Source organism: Balaenoptera musculus, chromosome 14 (genome assembly GCF_009873245.2).
Source record: "Balaenoptera musculus isolate JJ_BM4_2016_0621 chromosome 14, mBalMus1.pri.v3, whole genome shotgun sequence".
NCBI lineage: Eukaryota > Metazoa > Chordata > Mammalia > Artiodactyla > Balaenopteridae > Balaenoptera > Balaenoptera musculus.
The window spans coordinates 73,077,974-73,104,815 of NC_045798.1; the positions used below are offsets into that span (position 1 = coordinate 73,077,974).

The 26,842-nt window shown below is 44.5% G+C and overlaps 1 protein-coding gene across 3 annotated transcripts in view; it reads right to left on the reverse strand.

Annotated features, from left to right (window-relative positions):
* Window positions 1-16,793: 16,793 nt before the first annotated feature.
* FECH (ferrochelatase) overlaps window positions 16,794-26,842 on the reverse strand; it is a 33,825-nt gene continuing 23,776 nt past the window's right edge. For all 3 annotated transcript variants that reach the window (XM_036823458.1, XM_036823457.1, XM_036823459.1), the window contains 5 exons: window positions 25,650-25,748; window positions 22,362-22,469; window positions 21,779-21,943; window positions 18,734-18,793; window positions 16,794-18,259 (listed from right to left, as the gene is read on the reverse strand). In XM_036823458.1, coding sequence (XP_036679353.1) covers window positions 18,125-18,259; window positions 18,734-18,793; window positions 21,779-21,943; window positions 22,362-22,469; window positions 25,650-25,748 — 567 coding nt within the window. In that variant the 3' untranslated portion in view covers window positions 16,794-18,124. The remainder of the gene's footprint in view (window positions 18,260-18,733; window positions 18,794-21,778; window positions 21,944-22,361; window positions 22,470-25,649; window positions 25,749-26,842) is intronic.

A 26,842-nucleotide genomic window follows, 5' to 3' on the forward strand; every position in this document is an offset into this window, starting at 1 on the left:
CAAAAAGGTAAACAGCATAATGGAACTTAACTTCCAGTCACGTGATTCCACATCCCCTGTTCTTTCCACGTTATCACACGTTTTCATTTCACTGGAGGAAAAAAGATCCCTAAGAGCTAAAAAGCTCACAATACTCTAAACTCACTTCGGAGTTGGTGAATCTACATAGTTGCAATTATATGTTTACTAGTAATTAGTCGAATTGGTGCTTCTGTGCTCTGCTTCTTCTGTTTCATTTTATTTAATATTTAAATTTCCGTGTGTCAGCACAGTCAACCTGCACATCATCTTAAGATGTGGCAGTCGCTGCTGTGTTCACCCAGCCCTGTCGGCCTTCCACCCTGGGCACGTAACCATGTAACTTCCTTGCAGTTCAGTGCAGCCAGATGACTGAGTTCTGGCTACGGGAAGAAGGAAGGTTGCCTCCAGACCTCCAGATCTGGTTCATGAAAGCTCCCCTTCTGTCCTCTGTTGCCCTTGTTCCCTCATCCACCTCTGCTATGCAGAGAGGAAACGGTGGAGCCATTAATGGCAGGAGCGTGGGTCCCTGAGTGACTACATGGTGTAGAGAAACTCCTTCCTCCAACCAACCCCCCGTTGAGTTGTGCTGTGGCAAGAAATAAACTACTGTGATAAGCCGCCAAGGCTTGGTACTGTTTGTTAGAGCAGTTATCCTACACTGACCCCGAAGACATAGCTACTGTCCCATCGTCTTAACAGATCATAGTCTGCTTAACCCCTCTCCTGTCTTGGGTGTTTTCACTGTTGCTAAATAATGCCACCACTATCTTTGAACAAATTACACTGTTTCATTTGTTCCTTCTGGCTTATACTCATTGAGTATATTCCCCAGATGGGATGACCAGGGGCAATACCAGCGCATCACCAGGGGTTTAACTATTTCATAGCTCTTGTTTGTTATACTTTTGTCAGTCTGCTCGCTAGAGATCCTGGTGCAAATGAGTGCAGCATCAGTGACGTATTGTGTTTCCGCAGAGTCCCAGCAACACTGGGTTTTACTGTTTTTCCGCTTCGTTTGTTAATTCCTTAGCACCCATTAGAAAGTGCCTTTAAAGAGATTTTCCTGAGGTCATTTGCACTTGTAACACTTAGTGGGAGTTCCTCCACTACAGAGTATGTGGCAGATGATATTTTGCTCTGCCAACCCTACCTTACTCCTTACCCTTTGGCCTGCCCTCTGATACAGGCAGCCACAGGGACAGTCACAAGACCTGCATTAGGAAAGTGATGACATCGCAAAATGCAGTAAAAGGAATCAAGCTTTTGCTTCTGTGTTACAAAACAGGCTTTTGGAAACAGCAGAGACTAGAGTTTTAAGGAGGGAAGAAAGCTTTATGTGTTTCAAAGCCTGGCTTTTGAGCCTAGGAAGCCTCAGGCCTGAAGGACTCAGGGCATACGGTTGAGGCATAAATAATAGATTTGGAAGAATACTGTGATCAGTCAGAGCCAGACAGCTCTGCCCCAGGCTAGATAAAGTTTCTCTGGGCTGAGGGAGCTGAGAAGTAGAGAAGGAAGAGAGGGCTTAAATGGTGGGTCCCAAAGGCAGAGGTCTGTGACAGAACCCCTGAGGTGCAGGTTGAAGCCCAGTGCCCTGGGCTCCTTGTGTGCCCGAGCAGTAGAGTAGGGGATTATGTGGATTCGCCCATTCATCCGGGAAGGCGCCGTTCTGTCAGAGCACCGTGGATACAAATAGATGGAGTCCTTGCTGTCATGGAGCTGACATCCTAACAGGGGGAAAGAGACAATAAACAAACAAATAAATATATATATGGGGGGGTGTATACATATAATGTCAGTGGCGATAAGGGCTCTGCGGACAAAAAAAAAAAAAAAAAAAGAGGCCCAAGCAGGATGGATGGTGGTATTATTTTAAATAAGGTTTCAGGGAAGGCCTATCTGAAAATGTGACATTCAACAGTGAAGTAGGAAGGGGATTATGAGCATATTTGGGCACAGAATGTTCTAGGAAGTGAGAACAGCAAGTGCAAAGGCCCTGAGACAGAAGTGTGTCTTGGCATAGACAGATCTGCAAGGAGTCCAGTGTGGCTAGAGCGGAGAGAGAGAGGGAGATGGTGGGAGAGACGAAGTCAGAGAGGTTGCAAGGAGGAAGGGCGCAATCAGGCTATTGGGCAGACAGGACGGAAGCAGTCGTACTTAATACAAGGCCTCTCTCCTCCTTTCCCGGGATAGTGTCTAAGTACCAGGCTATGAAGGGCCACGGCAATGAAGGTGGGGTGTCACAGGGAGAACGTCTGGGCTGCAGTCACATCAGGTGTGACCGACGGTCCCCAAGGTCTCCACGGCACCCTCCTGGCCCCCCACTGCCGGGCCTCTGAGCCCACTGTCCTCTCCCCATCCCTGGGCCTCTCCTAAGCACACAGAAGACGGTTGGCCTCCCCATACCTTGTGGAGGGGTGCCTGAAGGTTGCTAAGCAAAGTCCAGAGGAGAAGCTGCTCTTTGGGCCCTGGTGCCCCCTCGTCCCCTGCTGTTCATGCTGCCGCGGGCCTGGCCTGTCATGTATACACCCTGGTTTTGAAATCCCCACCCCTTCCTTGAGCTCGGGAATTTAGACTAAAGCAATCAGATTATGTGGAGAAATACCATGAACATCAAAATATGGATTAACCTTCCGTGGAAAGTAGTTGCTAAATAACATAAGTCTCTAGGTGAACATGATGGAAGAGGAGTTTTGTTTTGGTTTTTTTTAGCAGTTTCTTACCTATTTTTCCACTTGGGCAGGTGAACACACACACATACACATCTGCATGCTCTAGAGAAACAGGGATCGGGAATCTGGCACCAGCTATCAACAGATTGCACTCCTGTCCTAAATGAACTGCCCGTCTGGGCCTCCTTTTCATCTCAAAGGCCACTTGGCATCCCCCCATTCATCTGCACAGACTGTCAAATTCTCTCTCCCAGACTTCTCCTGTGACCTTCATTTTATTCTCTGCTCTTGCCTGAGTGTGGCGGCTGAACTGGATTGATTAAAGTTTTAGCCCTGTCTTGTTTTAATTCAAGAGCTAAACGGAGCATTTAAATGAACTCGTGGCAGCACCAACTGTCAGAAACCTGAAATCCGGTTAACATTTCTCCTCAGCAACCCTACCCCCCCATTATCACTGCTCTGGCTCCAGGTTGGTTTCTGGGTGATGTTCACAGCTGGTTCAAAATGACATCATGGGAGCAAGTGAGAGTAGATTAATGTTCATTTCCATCCATCCATCCATCACTGGAGGTCCTGGGTTCATTAACTGTGCTCCGGTCACGATTGCCCTCCACATCCCATAATTCACCCAGGGCTCTAATGAAGCAGAATTGAGTTTGTCAGTTTCCCCAGTTTCGACGGGAAGGGAAAACAGTCCTCTGGTGCCAAGCACCTTTTATCCTGGAGAGAGAATGTGAGGAGAAGGGGACAGAAAGCCCGGCACAGCGACATAAATGTCAGAACATGCTCATTCATCATTTCTATTTACAAACACGAGAAGGGCTCCCACAAGATCACGGACACTGAACTCACATCTTTTCTTCTGCCCTGGGTCTTCAGTCTGATTGCTGTTTTCCAGGGAGTCACGTGGTCCCTCCATTCTGTTCTTCCACTGTAATTACCTATGGCTCCTCTTATGACAGAGGAAGGGAGCACGCGAGAAGAAGCGCAGGCGCCCATCACCCAGGGCTGGATCAAGCGTATAACGTCACAGCCCTGCCCCCGCTAAATTCTCAAGGGTCTGCTCATCCATCCATGCGTCCATCTGAGTCAACCCATTCAATTCAACAAATATTTATCACTCACCTTCTCTGTGACAGGCACTGTGCCAGGTGCTGGGGTGTTTTAAAATGTACCAAGGATTTTGGTTTTAATTCAGGTTCAGTGAGGCTAACAGATCAGGAGATAACGGCCCCTAAAAGACAGTTTCTGACACCCGTCAGCAAGTCCTATAGATTCCATCTTGATGCAGTGGAATACTACACAGCAATAAAAAGAGAACCAGCTACAAATACATGCAACGACATGGATGAATCTTGGAGACAATGATGAGTGTCAGAAGACAGATGCAAAAGAGTTCCATTGATACAAGGTTCAAGAACATCTAAAACTTATAGAAGTCAGAATAGCGGTTACCTCTGGGTGGGTGGGTATTGACTTTCAAGGGGAACGAAGGAAATTTCTGGGATGCTAAAAGTGTTACGTAAGATGCTCCGCATGGTTGTTATATGGATGAATACAAACATGAAAAAGAAAAGATAGTTTGATCCTTATAATTCCTAAGAGGAGGGTATGCACTATGCCACACCACACCATGCCGTAGCAGGGCCACACGGGGAAGTGCCAGGGTCAGTCAGGAGGCAGAAGAAGCAAGGAGAAAGCAAGGGCAAGTGTCTTTATGGTGGTTTTCTTTTTTCTTCTTTTTTTTTTTATAAACTTATTTTATTTATTTATTTTTGGCTGCGTTGGGTCTTCGTTGCTGTGCGCAGGCTTTCTCTAGTTGCGGCGAGCAGGGGCTACTCTTTGTTGTGGAGCACGGGCTCTAGGCATGCGCAGGCTTCAGTAGTTGTGGCATGCGGGCTCAGTAGTTGTGGTGCATGGGCTTAGTTGTTCCGCGGCATGTGGGATCTTCCCAACCAGGGCTCGAACCCGTGTCCTCTGCATTGACAGGCAGATTCTTAACAACCGCACCACCAGGAAAGTCCTTTATGGTGGTTTTCATGGGGAGGAATGGGTGAGGCAGGGTAAGCAGCTGAGCAAGCTTGGGATTGGATAGTCTGAAGAACTTCCACAGGCTCTGAGCTATAGAGAGGTGGTTCCCACTTCTCTGGTACCCAGCCCTGGGGTGATTTAGGACCAGAGGATAATGTCCTAGACTGCGGAGCCTGATGAAAGGAGGTGGGTTTGGTGTATGGACTTGAGGATTGGCTGGTTTGCATATCAAAGGCATGCTTTGCAGACAGTTGTTTGCTAGCTCTAGGAGTTAGCTAACACTGGGAGGGGCAATTTCTTTCTGGTCTTCAAGGCCTCAAGATGTCAAAGCATCACACCATATAGAAAATAAAAAAGATGATTAATACATGGGGTTTCCCAAAGTGACAGACTCTGCCTTTGAAGAGCTCACAGACCTCAAAACAATTTGATACCATAATGGCACAGGGAGTACCGGGTCATCTCTGGGGATGTCTGCCCCAGCTCACAACCTCCCACTCTTGGGAAACAGACTCCAAATTTAAAGGAGTAGCAAGTGCCTGGTTGGTAATTCATGACTTTACCACTACCACTGCCACCTCGGCCATGGCTAATTGGACCAAAGTGGACCCTTGATCCCAAGCTCAGCCAATCAAATGTCCTCTCCCACTGATTTGGAATTGAGAGAGACTGCAGACCTGTGTGGGTGCAAACTGTAACAGGTAAACACAGGAGCCAGGAGCCAGTCTTACTTCACCATACGGACCAGCGATCCCCAACCCTGACTACACATTAGAGCTATCTGGGGAGCTTGCCAGAAATACTTACACCAAGGTCGCAACTCAGACCACTTACATCAGAATCTCTGAGGGTGGGGTCCAGGTGTCAGAGCCCCGGCTTCTGGCCTGATTCACCCTGTATAGCCACCAAAAGTGAATTCTCTTATGCCCTGGACCTTCCAAGAGCACCCCTGTGTGGAAGTGACATGGGACGGTGCTGTCATTTGGGTGGATATTCTGCACATCCATTGGCTCACGGAGCATTGAAGTAGGGAAGCTGGGGAGGATGTGCACTCATTGTTCTCCTGCTGAGCTTCTAATAAAATGAATGTCCACCCAAGGACGATGTGTGGTGCACCTGAGATGTCAATATATCAATTAACCAATAAATATTGTTAGAGAGGGGGATGAATGAGAGGAAAGACAAATGTCCTGCTCCGGAGGAACCTTTAATTAAGCTGCAGAAGGATTTAGTTGTTGATGTAGATAAATACACATAAAAATACATATGTCCCTGTGCAGTCTATTTAATTGACAGTAGGAAACCAAGCATAATACACGCTGAATGAATGGTACTCCACATGATCAGAAATGAAAGCTCACTCTGGTCTGGCTGGCCCAGGAAGACTTCCTGGAGGTGGGGGGATTTAACCAGGTCTTTTGAGGAAAGGTGGGCTTCAAACAGTGGTGTGCAGGCAGCACACCGCAGGCCCACAGACCAAGGTAACCAGCTGTGTGGGCGCTTGAAGGAGCATCTTCCCCACCCCACTGCGAAAAAGAAGCTGTTGTCTGCCCTCTCTCCAACCTGCTCCAGCAGCTCTCCTCAATCTAAATCATCCTCCATTCATTACTCTCCTACAGCCTTGGGGTTTACCCCCTCCCCGAAAGGGTGACTTCTTTCTCTATCAGGCCAACCAGGGAAACTCGGGGGCTTAAACCGCCACTGGTCTAAATCCAAGAAAGCACAAGGACCCAGATGGGGCCCTCTGACCTCCCATGGAGCAGATAGCAAGAGACGACACAGGTGATCAGAGATGACAGGAGACCCGGTCTCACCCCTGGGCAGACGCCACCTTTCAAAGACATTGGTGCATCAGATACTACAAACTCAGTCAATGCTCAGTGGAAACGGGCCCCACCTTCAAAAAAGCTGCTCCAAGAGGTAGAGACAGGCAAGAGTTTTGCTGCAGCAGCTCGGCTCTTCCTGGGAGCTAATCCCTAAATGCCCAGGGCCCGGAGCAAGTATAAAACCTAGTCATTCCAGAGAAAATGTCCTTCCTGCATTCTGTCTCCACATTTGCAAATCCCTCCCCAGCCTGAGAAGAACCCACCGTCCTAGTGAGAGCCCTCTTCCCTCTGAGGCTCTTCTCGTGCCTTCCGGCTGCCCCCAGGCCCCCCATTCTCCCTCTCGCGTCCCTTTGTGGACCCTCATTCCTTAGCTGCAGCGGACTCTCAAGTATTTAGTCTAAAATTCTCAAATATCTGCCTGGCTCTCTAAGGTCCTCAAACCCACAGCCCCCTGGTCAGAGTTTCAGGCCAGGAGCGTCCCTTTCTGTGCCCCTGAGGCGGGACCTCAGATTTCCACACATCTCTGCTCCTTTAAAAACGTCCCTTCCCGCCACTCTGTTTGGGCCTGAGAACAACATCTGGGGACAGATATCTTGGGGTCACCTTCTTCATGGGGCTCAGTGTCCCCCTTTGTGCAATCCAGAGTGGACCCTGACCTCTCTCCAAGGACAGCCCTCACCCACTTCTGATCACGTTTACAGGCTTTTTCCCACCTCGGCATCTTATTTGCAGCCATAGGTCTTGAGCCGGGCTGGGCTCTGGTCCTTCCTGCTGCCGTGGAACATTTCCCAGGCCGCTGCGGAGTGGAAACGCTCCTCACGTGCATTTTTGAAAGATCTTGGAAACCTCAGCATAAATCAGTAGCAGCCCATTTATGATTTTAGAATATTCTGGATAATTTATTTGATGTCAAGGAGCCTGAGCCCTCACTTTCCACCTGGGCCCCGCAGGGCTCCACTGCGTTTCCCTTGCATGTTTGTTTTGGTTTGCCCTGAAATGCTAGCCAGCCACAAGGAGACCTTTATCATTATTCCAAATAGATTTTTCCCCTTTGTAATGACAGACTCTGGGGAGGTTGGACACTGAGCCAGTGCTTCTTCCCCTTTTAAAAAAAAACAGCGGCTAATATAGAAGTCTTCTTTCCTTGCAGGGCAGGCTGCAGCTCTCAGATTTCAGCCTTGGTTTGCTGTCCTTCCTGAGAGCTTGAGCACTGAATGTCAGCACGGAGACCCTCTCCTGATAACTTCCTGCCGCCTTCCTGCTGGCCAGTGCAAGCAGCACACAGAAAAGTGAGCCTGGTGAAGATGAATTAAAAAATAACATCTTGCACCCGGCAGGCTCAGATTGGGCGCGCTGCATACTCTCAGGACTGTCCTTCCAGAAATGGCTGAGAAAGACGCAGCTGACATTTTTAGCAATTGGCGTAATGTCCCTCCCCCGAGGCTCTCTCACCTCCTTCCTGGCCATGGATTGAGATTCAGATGTGCAGTGCTCCCGGCTTTTTTGCTCTCTCAGTATTTCCTCCACCCGGAATCATGTGATCCAGCCCTAAACTCCTGTCCTCGGAGGACAATCAGAATGACACCTTTAGTGTTTGTGCCTGATTTTATGGCCTCATGATCTTGTGCCCTTTGGAGTTCAAAGGTCACATCAGGCAGCAGGCAGGGAGGTTTTTGATGTAACCTCTGAACCCCAGTAAACAAAAGGACAGAGGCCCACAGCGATAATCCATCTAAAAATGGTCATATGAAGAATGCAACTCAATCAGCCCAGAGCATGCAAATCACCGAACATTCTTATGGAGCATCTTGCTAAATCCAAACTTAGGCCAGAAGAAGGGACACAAACCCCATGATCCCAACACATAAATCAAAGCTTGAGAAGAGCAAAGAAATGAGTTTACAACCTGCTCAAAACGGAAGGATTTGTAAGATGTGATTTATAAATTGGTTTCCTCCCCTCCTGCCCCCCATCCACATGCAAGGGCACGTGCGCATGCGTGCGCGCGCACACACACACACACACACACACACACACACACACACACACAAAAACATACACACACATACACACACACGCTGGTCAATATGCCACCAGCATTCGAAAATCAAGCATTTTCCTTTCTGAAGTTTTGCCCAGCGGTGAAGCCTGCCGTGGACAGATGTGTGAGGCCCATCAAAGGCCAAGGGCTTTCTCCTTGGCCACCAGAACGATCCTCAGAAACAGGCTGAGAGGCAGGGGATCAAACAGCCAATAAGAAAGACGAGGACGTGTCAGATAGGTGAAAGGTTAGCCCCACAAAGCAGGTCATGTTCTGCAGAACAGATGTCACCTCCCGTACCACACAGATTGTCCCTCATCAGCCCTTAATACCTGGCACACATGCCCCTGGGCAAAGGTCAGGCTAATTTCTGAATTGATGAGAAATACAATTCAAATAGTTCGGGAGCTGAACAGGCGGTGCTCTCATTGTTTATTACTATAGAAGTTTTATTTCTTTAAAAAATATACACCAAAGTATATCTAGCTTAGCCAGAGAAGATGCTGGTGCTGGGAAACTGATGAATAGATCTTGAGAACTTTGCCCAATAACCTTGTATGAGCAAAACTTCTGTTCAGAGACTAGACCACGGGGAGGAAAAAATAGATGTGCCCTATCATTTTAAATAAAGATTTGGTTTGCAGATAAAATGTGTCTTCTTCTACAGTGAAATGGAAACGTTATATAGGATCATCCAGATCCTCATCGCAGACCCTCCATTTGGAAGAATTTTCTCTCTGCTCTATCTCATACAGCCTCCTCCTTTCCTCTTAACCTCACATCAGATGGTCATTTCCCTGGGAGGGGTGACTAAATTTTTAATGATATCTGAACAGTACAACTGCGTTGAATAAAAATGTGCCCTGAACAGTGGGACCTAAACGTCATTGCGGATGAAATAAGAACCCTAGAAAGAAAGAATCCTGGTCTGAGAGTTGGAAGACCAACTCTGTGTGACCTTGGCCAGGTCACCTCACCTCTCTGAGCTTCGATTTCTTCATCTGTAAATTCAAATTGCACTTGTGCCTTCCTAGGGCCTGCTCAGCACAGGCTCTGCTCAGGTGCCAGGACAACCTCTAACCTGTCATGATTCCTCTGTTTCTGGACGATCTTACCTCGACACAGGAGAATGGGCTAAAGAGCTGGCTCTCTAACCCTATTCTTTAACTCAGGAATCCCATAACCTCCTTCCTTCTTAGGAAGTGAAGTACAACCCGTCAAAACCATTTTCCAAAGGATAACTGAGCAGCAAACATTATTTTTAAATGGGCTGCAAAATTCCCCATGCTATTTTGGAAGCCCGGTCTAAGAGTATATAGGAACTCTGCTAAAGCTGGTCAAAACTGAGAGTTGCCAGAGTCTCGGAGTGCTCCTGGGTAGTTTCTGCCTGGTTGAGGGTTCAAGGCCACTGTGGCTGGAAAGGGCTGGGCATCACTTTGTCAGAGCACTGCCTCTTTATCTGTTTCATTGATACTCAGAGAGGGCAGGACCCCCAGAGGTCTCGTGGCTAATTGGGACCAGGCAAGATGGAAGCCCAGGTTCCTCCATTCCCAGCCCATAATAATGGCTACCATAGTGAGTGATCACTCTGGTCCACAGCACTTGCTTTTTACCTGTCATCTCGGTTTTTCTTTACGACAAGCTGCTAGTAGATATTACTCTTATCCTAGAGATGAGGAACCAGCATCCTGAGAGGTTTGATTACTCAGGTCTCATGTCTGGTACATGGGGAGCCAGGGCTGGGTCCCAGGTCCTGTTGGAATCCGGGCTTGTGCTTGTAACCACCCACCTCAGCCCTGAGACCCCATTTCTATGTTCTGACCATAAAGCAGGAGATGGGAGCATCCCAGATCCTGAGGCATGTGTGGGAGTGGGGGGCTTCTGGGAAAGGCAAGACAGGGGCTCCAGGGTGTTGAAAGGGATCTCCCTAAAGCACATGTCTGTGGCTTAACCCACAGGACCTAGGGTGTGACCTGTTTTGGAAAAAGAGTCCCTGCAGATGTAATGAAGGATCTTAAGGTGAGATCACTCTGGATTATCCTGGTGGGCTCTAAATCCAACGACACATCTCCTTGTCCGAGATGACAGAGAAGATGCAGACACTGAGGAGAAGCCATGGGAAGGTGGAGGCAGAGATTGAAGTGATGCAGCCACAAGCCAAGGAACACCTGGCGCCACCAGAAGCTGGAAACGGCAAGGAAGGGTCCTCCCTAGAGCCTCTGTGGGGAGCACAGCCATGCCAACATCTTGGACTCGCTTTCCAAACAGAGACAGAATACATTTCTGGGATTTTTAAGCCACTGACTTTGAGGTACATTGTTACAGCAGCCCTCGCGAACTGAGATGAGACGGAATAAGGATTTCCTCTCGGAAGTTGTGTGCATTTTTAGGACTTGTGGATCCAGTGGTGCCAACCCTATCTGTGTGCTGCATCCTAGTCCTTCTCATTAAGCCAGAGTAAGTTAGTTACTTAGGCTCCTAAGGCCAAAGCAGCAGGTCCTGTCAAACTGAAATTTCTATTCTTGCAGGAGGGATGAGAACGGAAAGGCCACCTGGTAAATTAACACCACCCCCCAGCCCAGACACCAACGTGCCGTCCTCATGCCCTTTACCATTATACAGCTTCTAATAATGGTTTTTTGGACTATTATTCCATCTACTTTTTGCCTAATGGAGCCCAGTTTCTTTCTCAGGAAGACTTGGCAACTGACCCCAGACATGTTCTAGCCTGAGTCCAAAACCCAGATTTACAAATTAGCCGAGGTGAGAGTGTGTTAGAGAAACATCCTTTACTTTGTTGATGCTTCCCTTTAGATTCCTTTGCCTCCCAAATACATGTTAAATGTAATTAGATTTAGGAAATTCCCTGGCGGTCCAGTGGTCAGGACTCCGCGATTCCACTGCAGGGGGCACAGGTTCCATCCCTGGTCGGGGAACTAAGCCGCACAGCATGGCCAAAGGAAGAAAAAAAGGAAAGAAAAGAAAAATGTAATTAGGTTTACAAAACCCACTTCCATAGAAATCTTAGGGACACGCTTCTTACTTGAAGTATGGTCCACGGTACAGATTGCTTGTTTATTCACGATGAACCCACGGGTTATGAGATGAAGGGAGCTGGACTTCCTTCTAAGATGGATCTTCTAAGATGACAGGCAAACCAGCAGGTAGGGCTGATGGACTGGATCATCCGTCCCTGTACCTATTCTTCTCATCTATAAATCGGAAGGACCATCTACCCCAAATGAGGGCAGCTTAGAAAAAGAACAGCACAGTTTACTTCTTACACGGTACTGTGGACACAGAGGTGCATTTGATTGTCATCCTTGACACTTCTTTCCAGCGTTTCCCAACCTTTTTCAGGTAGAACACAGGTCAGATCCTGCTTTGTTATGTGCTGCCCCGAGGAGCCTGGAACAGCACTGTTCTGATGGCCAGAGATGAACATCCTGGGAGGTCAGGCCAGTGTAGGCCACCCCTGTCCGCCCCAAGGGCTGAGAGACCAGTAAGCAGCCAGACCACGAGAAACCTGCCTGAGCACAGGAGTCAGCAGGTTCTGCCTTACAGATATTTTTGAGTACCTATTTAATATTTAATAAACCCAATTTAAAATAATAATAGAGTCCCAATCATCAGACGCAAATCTTAGAAAGCCAGAAATATTTGACGATGCCTCCAAAAGCAGATAAAAGGAGAGTAGAGGTTTTTAAAAATAAGAGCTTATGCTAAGATTTTTGATAAAATGAAATCAGCATAATAACCCATCCTCTGGGACTCTGCCTGTACCTGTGAATCATGCTGAGAATTAATCCTTGGACGCTGGAAAATCCTTGTGGATGTGTAGTTTGGGGAATATATACAAGCCCAGCTTTCCTCCACTTTCAGAACAAAGACTCCTTTCCTCCAGCTCTCCCAACCTTCAGGTGCACGCGCACACACACACACACACACACACACACACGCACACACACAAAATGAACCAAGAAAGAAGGAAAGAGATCAGTAATGAGAGAGCCCACTAATGGGTTGGTTTATGTATAGAACAACAGCCCATTGCTGTTCCAGAAAATAATCAATCAAGCACTTAATTTTAAACATAAAAGTAAGCTGCCAGGAGACTGTTAATAGATAACCAAATAAATTAACAGTTGTAGGTGGGATTTGAAACCAGGTCAGATTTCCTTCTTCCCCAAGCTCCGAGCCCACGAGTATAAAGGGCCTCCCCAGCTGGGCACTTGATGTCACACTGTTTCCGAGTGGGAAATCCCCTTTTACCCAATATCCCCTCCCAGCAGGCTGGTCACTTCAGGGAATTGTCCTTTGTGCGTCTTCCATAAATTTTATAACACTGCTACTTTACAATATTGATGGGCAACTTGGCCTTGGCCCAGACCCGCAGTGGGTTAGCACGGACATGAAAACCTTCAGAAGCGCAGAAACAGGAAGGTACACATTCCCCGCTGACCTTTCGTAAAGGGACAATTGTGTAAGTGCAGTGGTTACCTGAGTTGGAGGCCGGCCCGGCATTGATGGGCGGCTCCGCCCTCTGAGAGCCGGCTCAGAGCCACACGGGGACAGGCTGGGAGGCGGGACACACACAGGCAACGCTCAGGTACCTGCAGCCCCGTAAAGGGTGAGTGAAATCCACACATAATCCCCCAAGTTGTTTAAACCTGAAACTCAACTTTCTCCCAACATGCAAACTCTTTGCAAAGTTACTGATGAAGAAGGATTGACAGCTTTAGAGTCTGTCTCTTCTCTCTCTACCTGTGACCTTCTCAGGGCAAGGGACCCAAAGTGAATGCAACAAGGAACATAAAAGGCAGGACTGGAGAATTGATCCCTGATTCCTAGAGGCTCTGTGAGCGCTCTGAACTTTGAGGATAACATTCATTCTGCCATCACATCTTCATGAAAAAACAACACAGTAAAATTCCACCTCCTAGAATAAAGTCACACTGAGAACAAGACAGCCATCGTCTGCTAACCAAGTGAGTAACACAAGTCAATAATAGCTACCATTTATTGGGCCTTTAACACACACACACACACACACACACACACACACACCCCAAACACTGCACCTTATTAAATACATTATGCATATGATCTCATTTAATCCTCTTTTAAAAATCTGCATAAATATCCTTTGATCCAGAAAACCCACTTTTAAGGGATATTTCCTATGGAAATGACTGAGAATATGTCCAAAGATTCTGTCTATAAGGACGTTTATCAAATATAAGCAAAGCTTCGCTTCTCAGGGCCCCTGTTAGTACAACAGGCCCGTGGGATTTTGTTGGACACAACTGGCATCTTACTAAAAAGATTAAAATTTCTAGTAACCATGGGGTAGCTTCCACTCTAAAGAGACAGCGATCTACAGAGCAAGCTACCTCTCTATATAATGAATCTGGGAACAATGCAAGTATGCGATCCACATAGACCACGTCCATCATCCCAGAAAAGTTCCGTTTGAGGCAGTAGTGTTTTGGTAAATGGTCACCAACCAGCTCTCTGAAAAAACAATCTATGCATACATGTGTGTATGTTTATTATAACTTTTACCAGTATAAAAGATATAGGATGCACAATTTACAAGTAATAATAAAATACATAATTCTCCTTACTGTAAATTCCATATAATCAATTAATTCTCAAAGAATGCTTTTGTTGACTTTTATCAAGCTCTTGCATCTGTAGCCAGCCTATAGAGTTCTGACATGAATGCTGATGTTTTTATTTACATTAATGAGTAATACAAATGTAAAACAACTTTGTATGTCAAAACTTCACTTGGATAAATCGGCTATTAGTTTCCACATAATGGGAGGATATTTCCTCAAATTTTTGTGCTATTCACGATGTAATGGCTAGAGACATGACAACTTTTAATATGTATGAACATTTTTTCCACCACTTTAAGTCTAGGTAATCAACAAAACAATCAAGGAAGCCCTAAGTTGTAGTATTTGCTGATTTCCAAATGTAAATAGCCCTACTGTAGCCAATTTCAAGCTACCGACACGATGTCACTGAACAAAGCTGGAGACGTACAGTACCTCATCATTATATAGTATTATCACCATATAGGCATCATAAACATAAATAACCTCTAGAATAAAGATGATAAAATATAGTAAAATAATAGGGAAATGATTTTTGAGTATTTGTTACTTTTAAAAATATAATTAAACTGTAAGATATAACACTTTTAACGATTGCTATGTGTAACAACCTGAAATTTTAACAATTGACCAGCAAGCCCCTGCCTGTATGCCTGTGCAGTTAATCCCATCTCATGTATATAATTTTGTTTTAAATAAGGAAGAGGTAAAAATACCTCATGAATTCTCAGGGTAAAATCTATTATTTCTTAATATGTCAGGAAAGTAAAGCTTCGACCCCTTGGGGAGAGTGGAAGGAAAAAAGCCGGCCTGCGCGATTTCATTTCAGGAGAACGCTGCTGAGAGGGCACCTGGAACATCAGAGTGACGGCTGTCAAACAACCAGAAACAGGACCCGGCGACTCCTGCCCAAGGGCTTCTAACAGAGGTTCAAACCAGGCTTTTTTCCAAAAATGTTTTTAATTCCAACATCCCTCCTTAATGGCTTACTGTAGACTCATTTAGCCAGGAGCTGTTAATGCTAAAAATGGAAGCTAATGATTTCAGCTAAAAAAACGACTAAGCCGACACCCTCAGAGTGTATTGTAAGAAACTGATTATCACGGGTGCATTTGTTTTCCACTTCCTCTTCCCTGAAGAAAGGCTTAATAAGATTCCCACAGCAAAAGCAGAAGCATTTCTTCCTCTCCTGGGAGCCTAGATCGTGAATGTGTTCTCTGGAGGTCACCCACTCCCCAGAGCCCTCCGAAGACTCGGCTCACGCTGGGAGCCACGGTTCCACTAAAGGGCCCCCGCTGCTGCTGCTTGTCATATCGGTGCCGTTCAGCGAACACTGACCGCATCAGCTTCTTTCTCTTGAGTGCCCACCGGTACCCACCACTCACCTCGGTGCCTTATAGCTTGGCACACTTTATACTTTCCAAAATAAGTGTACTGTGAAAAGAAGCATGCCTTTTAAGGCAAAGATTAGATAACAGTCATACCACACAACTGTCCAGCTGGAAGAAAACTAGCAAAAAAAAAAAGATCAAGTTTTCAGGTGCCACTGTTTGAATTAAACAGGAATGTTAGAAAGCAAGCACACAAAACTTCAATATAATTATGACATGATTAAATATTTCAACTGGCAATGATTTAAGCAGACTTCAGGTTTCTTGAGCCATCCGATATTCAGGTTTAATTCATTTGATGTACATTCCCTGAAACGTTATGATGCTAGCTTCTATAAAAAGAAAGCCACCTGGACTGGGAGAAGTGACTGAAGGGGCTTTTTACAATGGAATCTCAATTATTAGGCAATTAGAACAAAACTCCTAGGGATGATATTTACAAAGTCTGGGGTACAATCTTGATGAAATGTTTTTAATTTTATAATTTTTAGAAATAAGGAAAGAAAAGATTAGCTTTTGTCTTTCTCTGAGGATTCCCATATTAAGACAGAGAAACTGAACGATCTCAATTTAGGACACTAGTTTTGGGGTCAACTCAGAATTTTCTTTTCCCAGCTTGTAACATCTCAATGAATTTCCCATTTCCACCCAATGTTGGGAAGCATGTTCCTGGGCCATCTTCAGGATCTGACAGAAGGGGTTTTATAGGCTGGGTTGAGAGCTTACAGATGCAGTACCAAGGGTGCAGTCAAGGGCTCTAGGCTTACACACCAGCGCACGCGTACACACACAGGTGTTAGTTCTTTCTTATGGCCGCCAGCTTAAACTCTGCCCTCTGGCTAACACACAAGTTGCTCCTTACCCCATCCTGCCAAGGTCACTCAAAGCCTACCTTGAATCTAGTCCCCCCCAAAGTGGGTGGAAACAGAAGAGGAAAATTCTAAACAACTGTCTATGCCTTGTACCCTCTTCTGGAAACACAATCTACTAAAATGAAAGCCAATTTAGAAAAAAAAAATGTAGATGCTACTCAAATTTCAGAGCTGTTATCAGTGTGGGAAAACTATTAACTAACGTGGATGGCATGTTTCTCTTCTTGTACTACAAAGTAAATTCCTCTTATTTAATCATTTTGATTAGTAGTGAATTTGGATTACTTTTGGTTTAACAGAGAGAATGAATCAGACTGGTTAAAACCTTAATGATGTCATATTTATTAATATAGTAAATACTGAATATAGAAGATCTATGACTCCACTAATACTTTCACTGGCTTAAAAAAAAAAAAGAAATGCACTTTCGAAGAACAAAGTTGTAAGGCTTAAAGGAAAGAGAAAGTTATTATTACAAATTCACTATGGATCCATCAGAGATTTTTAAAATCCATATAAATCCAGGTATAGAAGATCTGACTCTGATCCTACATTATTTCTACATTTTAGGACAACTTTTCACTCACAAATTCAAGGTTACAATGGCATCTAAAATATCCACAGGAAAAGACTAACATGAAATACAATAATATGAATAATACTTGTTGCATTAGAGTGGTTATTTTCCTTTTCTCTATTTTTCAAATTTCCTATAGCATGGTTATATAATTTTTATAATAAAAATTGTAAATTAAGAATTTGAGGTTACCGAACATAGTTGACTTTATAAAATAAATCTTCAAACAAATATGCGGAAAGGGGACATTCAACCAAGATGAAGAAGATGCTCGATGGAAAGGTCCACGAGATCCTGAGAGGAGCTCTGGACATGAAGCCCTTCATTAGCATTTCCGGCCCCCCTCTCCTGTGGCACCAACGATTCCCACCAAGGTGGGGATGACAGATGCGGGATTGCTACACGTTTATCAGCCCTGTGTGCCTGGGGAATCTCAAAGCACTTTTGGAACCTACACTTGATTCGGTTTCATGGTGAGGAAAGGGAGGCTCACACACAAGGACCAAAATGACCGATTAATAGTGACATCACTGGCAAGAGCAGCCACTGTAGGAACATCACCGGACCAGCATTCTGTAACCCACGGGCTGAGGGAAAGATTAAGTACCCTTTCTTTTTTCAAATTATATTTCATTTACTCAACTATGTTCACTTTAAAAAAAAAAGTATGAGATTGTAAACAGATCTCACTCACTCTGACAGCCCACAGAGGGCACTCTTCGTACCCTCGCAGGGGTTTTTTGGGGCAATAAAACCAAAATCGGTATTGAAAATACGTGTGCATCTCATAAGATAAATTTTTAAAACTCATTTTTAAAATAGCCTCGTGGACATTCCAAACTAGTAACTTAACCCAGAGAGGGGAACTATAAATGCTTACTGTATTTGGTCTATAAAAATACCCCTCGATAAGGATTTCAGAGTCCATTTCTCAAGAAAGCACACAGTCTGTGGCCAAAGGCTATGCCCACACCGAGGCAACGTCCTCCCTGATTGCTAAATACATCGTCCTCCACCTCGGAGGTGTCTGGAGGCGGGGCACCTGCCAAATCCCAGCGGCGCTCTGGCGGGGTCACAGCTGCTGGCTACTGAAGAAGGACTTGGTCTCCCTGCAGACGGGATTCACGCAGAGCGGGCAGCTCAGGGTCAGCTGCGTGGAGCAGCGCTCGTTGGACTGGAGGTGCGAGTGCACCAGGTCGGCCAGGGCCTGGGGACAGACGACAGGAAGGCGAGGCCCGTCAGAAGCGGAGGAGCTGCTGCTACCCGCACCTCCCCTCTCCCATCTCCCCCGAGAAGCACTCTGGCCTGAGGTTTCTTTTCATTCAAAACCTATGAAACCTTTGAGCCCAATTCTATAATGCCTTCCTTTCTTAAGGATTCTCCGCTTAGAGAAAAGTTGAAAATACAGGTTTTAGAAAAGGAGATCCTCTCACCCCACCTGCTGAACCTTGTCTCCGAAAGGCAGATTTTAAATCAGACATAGTGATAGGTGGGTAGAAGTAAGAAAACGGGGGCTCTCTAAAGGAGAAAAGAGCGAGAGTATAAGGAATTCGATTTTATTTTTGTAATTAATTGGAACTCAAAATGTTCTCATATGTGAGAAAACCAATATTCTGTAAGAGTTTCTCAGAGGACTGCTCTCCGACATGTTCCACTAAAATGGCTGTAACACTAGCGATACCTTCGAGAACAGCAGATTTCCGTTAAGAGACTCTGCTCTTCTGATGTTTTCAACCCCACACTGAAATCAAACGAGAAAAGGGAGGAAAAACACATACACGTTTTATTTTCCTTTTTTTTTAAAGAAACTGCTACAAAAAATTAAATAAATAAATAAACACACATACACAAACACAACTCAAAGTCTTAGTACCAAAGTGTTCCCAGACTACCCAGAAATGAAAAACCAGTCCCAGGACCAGACATAGATGCTGATTTTCACCCCATTATCATAAAATTGCTCTTCAATTTCTATTCCTTCCCTCATCCCATTACCTTCCCATGGGTGCTTTGTTTCCAAACCATTTTTGAGGTTTGTATCTGATAGAATACTCAAGTAATTTAAATCTGCTTACCATTCTTTTTTTAGTCTACCTTTCTAATGCATACTTTTACAGAATCTACCTAAGCAGCATGTTGCTTTAATGACTTAAATTTTTACACCTGTTTTGATTCCAAGTGCCACAAGAGGTAAATTAATTTAATGTATATTGAAACTAGATTGGATCCAATATGCAGAGTTGGGTTTTAAAATATATTCTTACATAGAAAAATCTAAATTAAAAACCTAACGATTGTTTTACAACCATCCCTGCTCCCCTTTCCAAAAATATGCAGTTGATTCCAGCTAATTATCCCCCAAATAACTGAGAAATGTCTAATTCTTATTTACTCAGGTAGCTAGGATCTTCTCTTTCCCTTTCTGAAATGCTGATGGCTTTTTTGTTGCTTTATCTTTTAAGTTAGAAGACTGGAAAGGGGAAAATGGTGAGATTCAGCAAACACATAGTTCTCAATTTAAAAAGAGATCGACCATATTCCAAAACTTCATGTAGAAGTAACAGCAGGATAACCAGTTGGTCAGTGTTCTCAAACACTGTTTTTTTTCTTTCTGGCCACACTGCACGGCGTGCGGGATCTCAGTTCCCCGAACAGGGATGGAACCCGCGCCCCCTGCAGTGGAAGTGAGGAGTCTTAACCACTGGACCGCCAGGGAAGTCCCAAGTGTTCTCAAACACTGTTGGTGGGAGAGTTAAAGGATGGATTTCTGTAGGACAATCCAATAAAATATGTATTAACATTTACATTCCATCGCTAGGAATTATTTCTAAGAAAATAACTGGAAAAATGATGTTTATTACAGAGCAGTTTATGAAAGCAAAAAATTAGAAACATCTTAAATGTATACTAATCAAGGATTTGTTAAAAAATAATTATATAGATCTAATTATATTTATATATTTGGGTCCATAATACATTTTTAAGAGAAAGAAAAAGTTACAAAAACAGTATGAATAAAATACCATTTTTATTAAATGTGTAGAAGAATACCACTTTCATTAAGATACACTCACATTTAGAGGGAAAAGGGGACTTATTTTTAACAAAATATTAACATATCTCTCAGGGGTAAGAGTCTGAGTGAGTTCTACTCTCTATGTCATACTTCTCTGAAATGAGTTCTTTATTATTTTTATTATCAAAAAGCAATAATTTCTATTTTGGGCAAAAATTTCAAACTACTTTTTAGAGAAAGTTAATAGTTTTAAATGTAGTGTATTCTCCCTTCAAAATAATGAAATTAATTGTAGTAGATGGTTTTCTTTATTCTCTATATAGGCTAATATATTAGTCACTAATAATCCATTTGATTACTAAGGAATGACCTCAGTTTGGTAATATGAATGAATGTGAATTATCATGCAATATAAACAACAATTTGTTTTCCAAATACACTGGTATGAACTGCCTTTGCACTTCAGTTTTCTAGCAAGGTCACCATTAGCCAAGGTCATTGCTGGGATATAAAAGGCATCATGATTTTTTTTGTTTTGGCTGTGCCGCATGGCATGTGGGATTTTAGTTCCCCAACCAGAGAACGCCTGTATCTGTAGTGGAATCGCAGAGTCTTAACCACTGGACTGCTGGGGAAGTCCCTAGAAGGCATCATTAAATGAAGTTCATAGACAACCCTACAACCTCATTTTAGCCAATTACAACTTTCCCATAAATTCCTTATCAGAACTACTGACAAGTAACTTAGGCACCCTCTACCTTCATCAATGTGTGATTGATGACCAGTACGTACGTACAAAAACCTGTGGGGTCGGGTGCTGCTGAAGCTCTCCCCCAGCCCACTCTCCACCCTTCCTTGCACCTGCCACCTGGTCCCAGAGAGGGTGAAGTATCCTTCGAGGCCAGGGCCCCATCCATCACACGTGGGATGACCAGGGCCAAGAGGTCTGGTGGAAGATGAGAGGGAAGGGCTCCTTGGGTCCCAAGGGTTCCACAATTCCCATAGAAACAATGCTAAGAAGTGGACTCAGGTTTCAGGCCGGCCCTCAGAAGCCCTGACATGGGTCAACAATAGTTTTTCTCCATGTGAATGACAATCACATCCATCTTACATTACAAGACAACTCAGAATGGTATTTGTTACTTCAATAATCAGATTGATCACAACATAGTAGCAAAGAGCTAATTAAGTGAGTGCATACAAGAGGTCAAGGAAGTTACACACACTGTGCCAGTGTTCATTCCATGCCCTTCTCTTAAATGGCGGTGACTCCTATGTGCCTCGAAACCCAACCAGAAGCAGTGTAACAGCCCACGTAAAGGGCACTATTAGGTGAAGAAGAGGAATTATAGAACAATAAAATTCTTTTCCTCCAAACTGGTGAGAAGTACAATTACTTTTTTCTTAAGGAAATGTAGTTTTTATTACTTTCAAGGGGTATAGTAACTCAAACTAAACAAAATGATGTCGCCCACAGTGATCCCTGGGCTACCTAGCTTTACAAAGGCACAAAAGTGCTTTCCCACTGCAAACATGCAATTAAGTTGATGTGTTCAGATCAGTACTCAGATGAAGTATGATTCAGAACAACGAGGCCACAGTACATGCAAACATATATATGGAGCAATATTTTTGAATGGTACAATTAGGTCACTGCAGAGAGAGTTTCCTTTTAAAACCAGTCACAGTGGGATGAATGACCACACTTACCTCACTGGCTAGAACTTGAGAGTACTCAATGTCCAGTTCATACAGCGTTTCAATGTGATCGCTGGTAAATGCTATCGGAACCAAAAGGATATTCTTCCTCCCCCTCTCACAAAGCCCTCTAATGGCCTCGTCCGTCAGAGGACCCAGCCAGGGCATCGGGCCAACCTATGAGAAAGCAGGATGAATGCACACAGGGACCCACGTCTCACCACAGCCCACTGCCCCGGACATACACACACCTCCCTGTAAGAGTCAGGGCCACGTTTTACACCTGCTCTAATGGGTTCTGGTATTTCTGTATTAAGCCTGAATCCTTCTCAAAATTGGCAAAATATTAAAAATAACAATTTCTAGGATTACAATGAAAACTAATCTATTGTTTCAATGGAACCAAGGAATTCCAGGAGTCACTTGATTTTCCCTCCATCTTATTTGCTTGCAGAGTTCTTTCTGCTCATGGGAGCAGTCGGGCTACAGAACATTCTGCCTACGTGAAAGGGCCAAATCTAATCACTTTATAACTAAGTCCTACAATACACGCCCTCAAGAGAGCTGGCTGCCTGCAGACGTGTGGGCCACCTACCTTGGACTGCCACACCAGTCTGTAGGGATTGGAGAAACCCAGCTTCTCCATGACTCTCTGGACAGTGGCGCCCACCTCCTGAGGATACGGGTCCCCTCTGTTGACCACCTGCAACAGAGACACGGGTGTCCAGTCACCAATACCGTGAAGGGTTCCGAGAGCCTCGGACTGTGCGGTGAGGTGGCGCGAGCCCTGGACCTGAGGCCACCCCTTGTCTTCTGCGCTAACGACCATGCCATCTGAGCTCAACGCCCGGCTTCCCTTCCCTGGATCGATTTCCTCAGCCAAGGGAGAACTCTGTACTCAATCATCTCTAAGGTCCCTAGGAACACGTCAAATTCTATGTCCATGTTATTCATGGGAGATTGACAACGTATGACAGTGGAGGATGGGTTTCTTCAATCCCCCATCTGAAAGAGGGAAAATGAGACAGAAAAGCTGGGAAGGAAGAGGCAACATGGGATGGGCCTTCACTCTTGGTAGTCACCTGAGGGGCTGATTTTATTTCATTTGATTTTATTTTTATTTTTGTCTGTGCTGCCCAGCTTGTGGGATCTCAGTTCCCCAACCAGGGATTGAACCCAGGCCACGACAGTGAAAGCCTGGAATCCTAACCACTAGGCCACCAGGGAACTCCTTGATTTTAGAAATGAAATTGGAAGAGTGCTGTACGGACAGTGTACAGAACTACTGAGTCTGTGGGGACCAGGTGGACAGAGACGTAAACACTAGTAGAATAAGAGAAAGAAGCAGCATGCGGGGTCAGACTCCAGGCTCCTTAAGGACATGGCCTGTGCCTTCTAATTCCTTTTCCCCACTCTTCCCACAACAGCGGACCGTGGCAATGTTTTGTGCACAATGTCTGCAAATGCTACTCACAGTCAGAACAGCTTGCTAATACCTCTGAAAGTGTTCAGTAGAAATTTTACTTTTACTTCTTTAATGTTTAGTTGTGTACTAACTCCCTAACCCCCTTATCCTGCTTTATTTCTTCCCATTACACTTATTACCTCCTAATATTCCAGATTATTTTCTTATGTATTATGTTTATTATCTGTCCCCCTTCCCCCATTCTCTGGAGGCAAAGATTTTTGTCTATTTTGTTCATTCCCATATCTTGTGATAGAGGATAGAAGACTGCCTGGAATATAGTAGGTGTTCAACAAACACTGTTGAAATAAAATGATGAACCTTTTTATGATATTACTAAAAGTTAGTTTGCCATTAGAAACATAAATGTAGAAGGAATGAGGGAAATATAAAGTCACCATTAGAACAGCACAGAAATAACCACTGATGGAGGCTAAAATTAGTGCGCAAAAGTCTGAGGAACAACAAGATATTTGCACCATCTCAAAGCAGCTTGCCTAAGATATTTTTAATTACAGAGAGAAAAATAGTGACTTTATAATGGACAAATCCAGAAGACACCACCTTAGACAAATGACCAGGGATCACGTCACGAGTAGTAAGACATATTGCCAGCATGTTCCCCCGATATGCTACACTGAGGACAGACCACCCCAGGGGTTTTTTTCCTGATAATACACGACCTCAGTCTAATCATGAGAAAATACCAGACAAATCCAAATGGAGGAGCATGATACAAAATAACTAACATTCTACCAGAATCACTCTTCAAAAATATGCAGGTCATGAAAGACAAGGAAAGTACGAGGAACTGTCACAGACCGGAGGATCCTGAGGAGACGTGACAAGTAAATGCCATGTAAGATCCTGGATTGGATCCTGGAACAGAAAAGAGACAACTGAGGAAGAAGTGGTGAAGTCTGAGTAAGGCCTTAGGTAACAGCACTGTACCACCGTTCGGTCCTTAGTTTTGATCACTGGACTCTGGTTCTGTGAGATGTCAACATTAGGAGAAGCTAAGGGAACACTGTACTATTTTTGCAACTTTTCTGTAAGTCTAAAATGAACATAATACGCTTTTAAAAAGTCATTACGGGGAAAAAGTCATTAGAAGCAAATGCAGGGGAAAAAGAAGAGCTTGTGAAAACAGTTTTCTTGCTCGACAATCCCTCTGCCTTCCCTACCCCATCCTTATCCTCCTGACTTCATGGTATTTCTCAGTCCCACCCAAGACCCTGGGCAGCAAAACAAACAAAAAAACAAACAAACAAACCTGGAATCAGCATGTTCAGTCCCTGAGGGGAAGAACGGGAAGTGAGGTGAGAGACGAGAGGAGAAAAGGCAGCACCTGGAATCGTTCACGTATAAAAATGTGCTTCCTCCCTTCCTGGCTAGAGAGCTTCCCTTCTGGCACTTCAGACACGGCCTCATCACACACAGGACGGTTATAAAAAGGAGAAGGACGGAGCAAGAGGATGGACATGTGAAGAGAATTTGCATGGTACCAGAAAAGAGAATAGGCAGGCTTCCAGAAGAGAGAAATTTCTCTCCAGAGCTACCTACTGCTGAACCTGGCACCGCTTAGGTGACATGCAGGAGAGAAAAGCTGCAAAGGGCTTGCCCCTGGTGGCCACCAGGTGGCAGCACAGACCAATTAGAAGAGTGGCCCCAGACACGACACTTGGATTAACTCCATTATCCCTGGAGTTAAAACCTTGATAACACCGAAGAAAATGTAATTCTCTACCTCTCCAGCTTTGAAAGCAATGTTTTTAGGGTACAATGCTGGTTCGAAGCTGATGAAACTGGCTGCTTATCCCAAGCACTTCTGTATATCATACATACACCAGCTCCATCATTCTTGTCTCCACAAGTGCAACAGTGATGGCACAGATGCGGTAGTTTAATGAACACCCAAGTGTAATATGAGAAACTCAGGAGCAACCAGATCATAATTGGACACACTCTATATTCACCGGCCAAAATGTGCTCCCTAGCCTTGGCAAATTAAAAACTAATCACTTCCCGGAATTCAAACAGCCCAAGTCTTGAGGACAAAAGAATGGGGCTGAGAGTGCTCGGCTCTACAGTCCAACACCCTGAAACGTCAGGCTGAGTTCCTTCAACAGGGCAGGCAAAAGCCGTCTTCTTTTAACTGTCCCACTTATTAAAAATTCTTATGTAGGAATATATCTTCAAGTTACCATTTTAAAGGGACTTACTAAGACAATGTCTATTCACAATAGTATAGTCTGAATGAATTGTTATTAGGCTTCAAGAAATGAGTCTAAAATTAGTTCAGTTTGAGATTTTAGAGTTCCTCCTTGCACTGGGCTTAGGCCGAATGGAAGCTGAGTCCATGTCATACATTTCGAAATCCTCTACCACTGGGTCATCCAACAGAATGTTCTTACTTACAGACATCGGCAGTGAGTGAGCAGAAAATAGTATGACCACCTCGCGTCTCTTCTCAAGTGGAAAATGGTCCAGTTCTTTCAGAATGTGGTCGGCAAAGCACTGTGGGAACACCAAGAAAGGGGGATAAGGAGGGAGTGGGAAGAAAGACATGGAAGGAAAAGAAAATATGTTTTAAATGTGAGCGACACCAAAAAATCTCAGAGAAGCCCTCAAACATCAGAACTGTCTTTGTAAAAAAACTGCAGACTGTACAGTCTCTCTTGCTTTGGTTCATCAACAAAATGGCTCATAACGGTTTCAGGGGCCTGGGGAATTTGATGGGAAACTTCTAAAGCTCGCTAATGGCTCACTGAAAACGAGCGCCCTGGATGCGTCCCCTTGGGAGGTACAGGGCACACTTCCAGATGGAAAGGAAACACAGATGGGAAGGAGAAGTTGTTTTAAGACCTCTCATTTGCTCGCCTAGCAGGAAAACAGCTTACAGGGTCTTACTAAATCTCCCTTAGCTTGGCTTTCAGGCATATCACATTAAAATACATTAGACAGAAATAACAGAGGAATAAGAAAATGATTCTATTTTTACGACCTTTTCCTCACTGAGTCAATCTTCATGACAACCTTCATAACAACAGATGAGAGGTTGTACAACTCTCGTTAAATCCACAGAGAGGGGAGCCGAGGCTGACTGGGGGGCCCGTTCAGCCGGCTCAGCCGCATCGCATCTGCGGAACCTGGGCTAGAACGCAGCCCCCCCTCCTCCTTACATCTCTCTCCACCAGACCAGTTAATTCCCTTCCTTAGTTGGCACGTCCCCCAGTCACAACAATAGGTGCTGAAATACCAGATCTGAAGAGGCTTTCTTTTATCTCACTCTTTAATCACTCTGTCATTTAACTTATAAAGCAAATGCTACAAAGGACATTAATGGGTCAATTGACAAAATTGGAATATGAATGTAGATTAGATAGATTTAAGTATCAATGTTAAATTTGCTGAAGTTGAATATTGTATCATAGTTATGGAAAAGAATATCCCTGCTGTTTAGGTGTAAAGGGTGGTTTTATAAGTCTGTATGTATGTATGTATGTATGTGTGTGTGTGTGTGTGTGTGTGTGTGTGTGTGTATGTATGTATGTGTGTGTATATATATATATATAAATATAAAAAACTTATTCTTGGGCTTCCCTGGTGGC